This window comes from Clinocottus analis, unplaced genomic scaffold, assembly GCF_023055335.1.
Source record: "Clinocottus analis isolate CAN_PGR_092001 unplaced genomic scaffold, fCliAna1.0.p SCAF_8, whole genome shotgun sequence".
In the NCBI taxonomy this organism is placed as follows: Eukaryota; Metazoa; Chordata; class Actinopteri; order Perciformes; family Cottidae; genus Clinocottus; species Clinocottus analis.
Window position 1 is genome coordinate 4,520,143 of NW_027176240.1, and position 2,838 is coordinate 4,522,980.

The following is a 2,838-nucleotide window of genomic DNA, read 5'->3' on the forward strand; positions in this document are numbered from 1 at the left end:
CAAAAGCCCCCCCCCCCCCCCCCCCCCAACGCTGCGTGAAACAACATGCGTGTTGAATATGGAAAATTGACAAAGATTTGGATTGTGCAATAAAGCGAGTGTGTTTGGCTCTTTGGGGGAACGGTTGAAGACGTCCAAAGGATGCGTTCAAGAAGACTCTCGTGCTTGATGTTGATATCTTGTTACGAGGGTTCTGTTGTCACTCAGAGTTGATTTGTTTTCTTTTGCAGGGATTCAACCATTTTAATGGCAAAATGTTGCACCAACAAGTTCCCTCCCGACACATCGTTTCGCCCAAGACGACTGTGATTGGCTGAAAGGTATTAGTAGAATTACCACTAAGTGGTTGTTTGCCTCCGCCAACTAGTCAAGTTGTAGTTTACACGTGTGCCTCTTTAAAAATGTCACCATTTCATCAGTTTATCCCGTGAGACGTTTGTGTAAAATCATCATAATTAGCATTCAAATTCTCGCGCGATGGCCAGAAACGTGTTATGTGAGGTCACAGTGACCGCTGACCACCAAATATGAAGAAGTACACGCTCAAGGTATAGCTCACATATCACGTGCACGAGAATGGGATGCACATGTGAGGTCACAGTAACCTTGACCTTTGACATGATGCCTTCAGCCATAGGACAATGAAAATCAGCAAGTTCCCATTTGAGACCCTCGAGGTGTTTAAAGTTTGACTTTGATGATGAATCGATTATTGAAAGAGTGACAGATTAATTTTCATCAACCTATTGATGAACTGACTTGGCTTTCTCCGTTCAAAGGAACTTTCTCAGCAAGATAAATGCCAAAAGCAGAGAAAACATATGAATAAGTGATGGTTTGGACTCACCCGGTTCGGGCTGGGTAGTTCCCTCTCCCTCCCAGAGGGGGGGTCTCTGTCGCCCTGGGGTGAAGCCTCTCGAGGTGGTCGAAAGACACTGATCCACCTCCACCTCTTCCTCCACCTCCCCCCCCTCCCCTTGCTCCCAGATCCTCCTCATCCTCCTCTACCTCAGGGTCTCGTGCTCTCACCTCACAGTGAGCGCTCACCAGTAAGCCCAGTACCAGCACCAGTCCTCTCACTGCCGTCATGTCTGCTCCCCTCCACATCACTGAGTGGACGCTCGCACGACCACCAGCTGCTTTTAAACGGCTGGGACGGAAGAGGTGGGGGAGGTGGAGGGATGAGGCCACGCCTCCTGTTTCCTCTGCTCCCCCTCTCCATTCCCTCTCAACAGGCTTCTTCTTCTCTGTCTCCTCTACATTTTATAAATCATCTATAACTCTGTCACTTAATGTCACTACTGGTAAAGGTGGGGCTAATACCAACGACTCTATATATACTGCTGCTTAATCTCTCATAATGTGTTAGCTGATTACATTTTCTATCTATACATCTGCAAATTAATTTAAGTATTTCAATATTTGAAGAAGAAAAATATTTCCCCTCTTTTGTAATAAACTCCTTTACTCTGTCAGTTTTCATGTTTATCCTGTGGAAGTGATAAGAACAGAGGAAATCCACCGAGCTGCAGGAGAAATTACCTCCTTCCTTTCTCTGTGTGTGTGTGTGTGTGTGTGTGTGTGTGTGTGTGTGTGTGTGTGTGTGTGTGTGTGTGTGTGTGTGCGCGTGTGTGTGTGTGTGTGTGTGTGTGTGTGTGCTGCTGTGACCGTCATTCTTCAAAGGGCTGTGAGGGTTAAGACTTGGTTTGACGGGTTAAAGCATGTCACAATTCATTGTGCAACAAAAAAAGTAAGTTTATATTAGAGATGGAAAAAACCCACACCAACACTAATCTACATTTCCGCTGCTATAAGGCGTCAAACAGAAGAAGGATGGCGACGAAAACAAAACAGAGCCAGCGAGATCATGTCAGCTTCACTCGAGGAGAATTGCAATGAAACAAGAACCTCGCTGACGAGCAGAGATCTGACCCCGTAACATCGTCTCATGCTTTTCATCTTTACATTGTGTCATCACTTTCACCAAATACGGGTAAGAAGTCTCACACCGGCTCACAACAGAGAGGCGGATTACGTTGAGTTGAAGGGAACCGAAGAGGAGGAGGGAGAGTCGGGAGGGAGAGAGGAAGGCCGGCGGTTCCTGTCCCGGCTGAGAGAGACCGGGACTTTTCCACTGGGAGAAGCGGGGGTTGGTTGGTTGGTTGGTTGGTTGGTTGGTTGGTTCGTTGGTTGGTTGGATGGATGGATGGATGGATGGGGGTCATTTCCGAGGATTGTTTCAGAGCAGTTTGGAGATGGAGGAGGGTTGAAAAGTACGGAAAAGAAAGAGAAAGTCAAGAAGGACACTGAAGACTGAAACGAAAGTCACTTTGAGGGGTTTTGAATGAATAGTTTTGATCAGATTTGTGGATATTAATCAAACTTGTGGTGTGCATGGCAAACATACCAACAAGACAGCATCAGTGTAAAGTAACTAAGTATTTGATCAAGTGCTTTACTTGTGTAAAATTATAAGGTACCTTAGTAGCACTTTATAATAACTACACTCTATTTAGCATTAGTAAAGCATGAGTAAACACTTAATTCATAATTTATAAGGCATGCATTGCATTCTAATGAGTTATTAATGAGTGTTCATGTTGGATCAATGCTTTATAAATGATGAATTAAGTGTTTGCTCGTGCTTTACTAATGCTAAATAGTTGTTTTAATGTGCTACCGGTATATTTTTACTCTACTTACTCCACTCCATCGCTAAGCGAAATATTGTACTTTTTAACTGCGCTATATTTGTGGAACAGCTTCAATTGCAATTCAGATAGTGATTATTCATTCAACAAAATAGGTTAATAAACTAATAAAACTACCCAGCAATAT

The 2,838-nt window shown here is 44.1% G+C and overlaps 1 protein-coding gene across 2 annotated transcripts in view; it reads right to left on the reverse strand.

Annotated features, from left to right (window-relative positions):
• mmrn2a (multimerin 2a) overlaps positions 1-1,107 on the reverse strand; it is a 28,269-nt gene extending 27,162 nt beyond the window's left edge. For both annotated transcript variants that reach the window (XM_068567154.1, XM_068567153.1), the window contains exon 1: positions 848-1,107. In XM_068567154.1, coding sequence (XP_068423255.1) covers positions 848-1,107 — 260 coding nt within the window. The remainder of the gene's footprint in view (positions 1-847) is intronic.
• Positions 1,108-2,838: the final 1,731 nt, after the last annotated feature.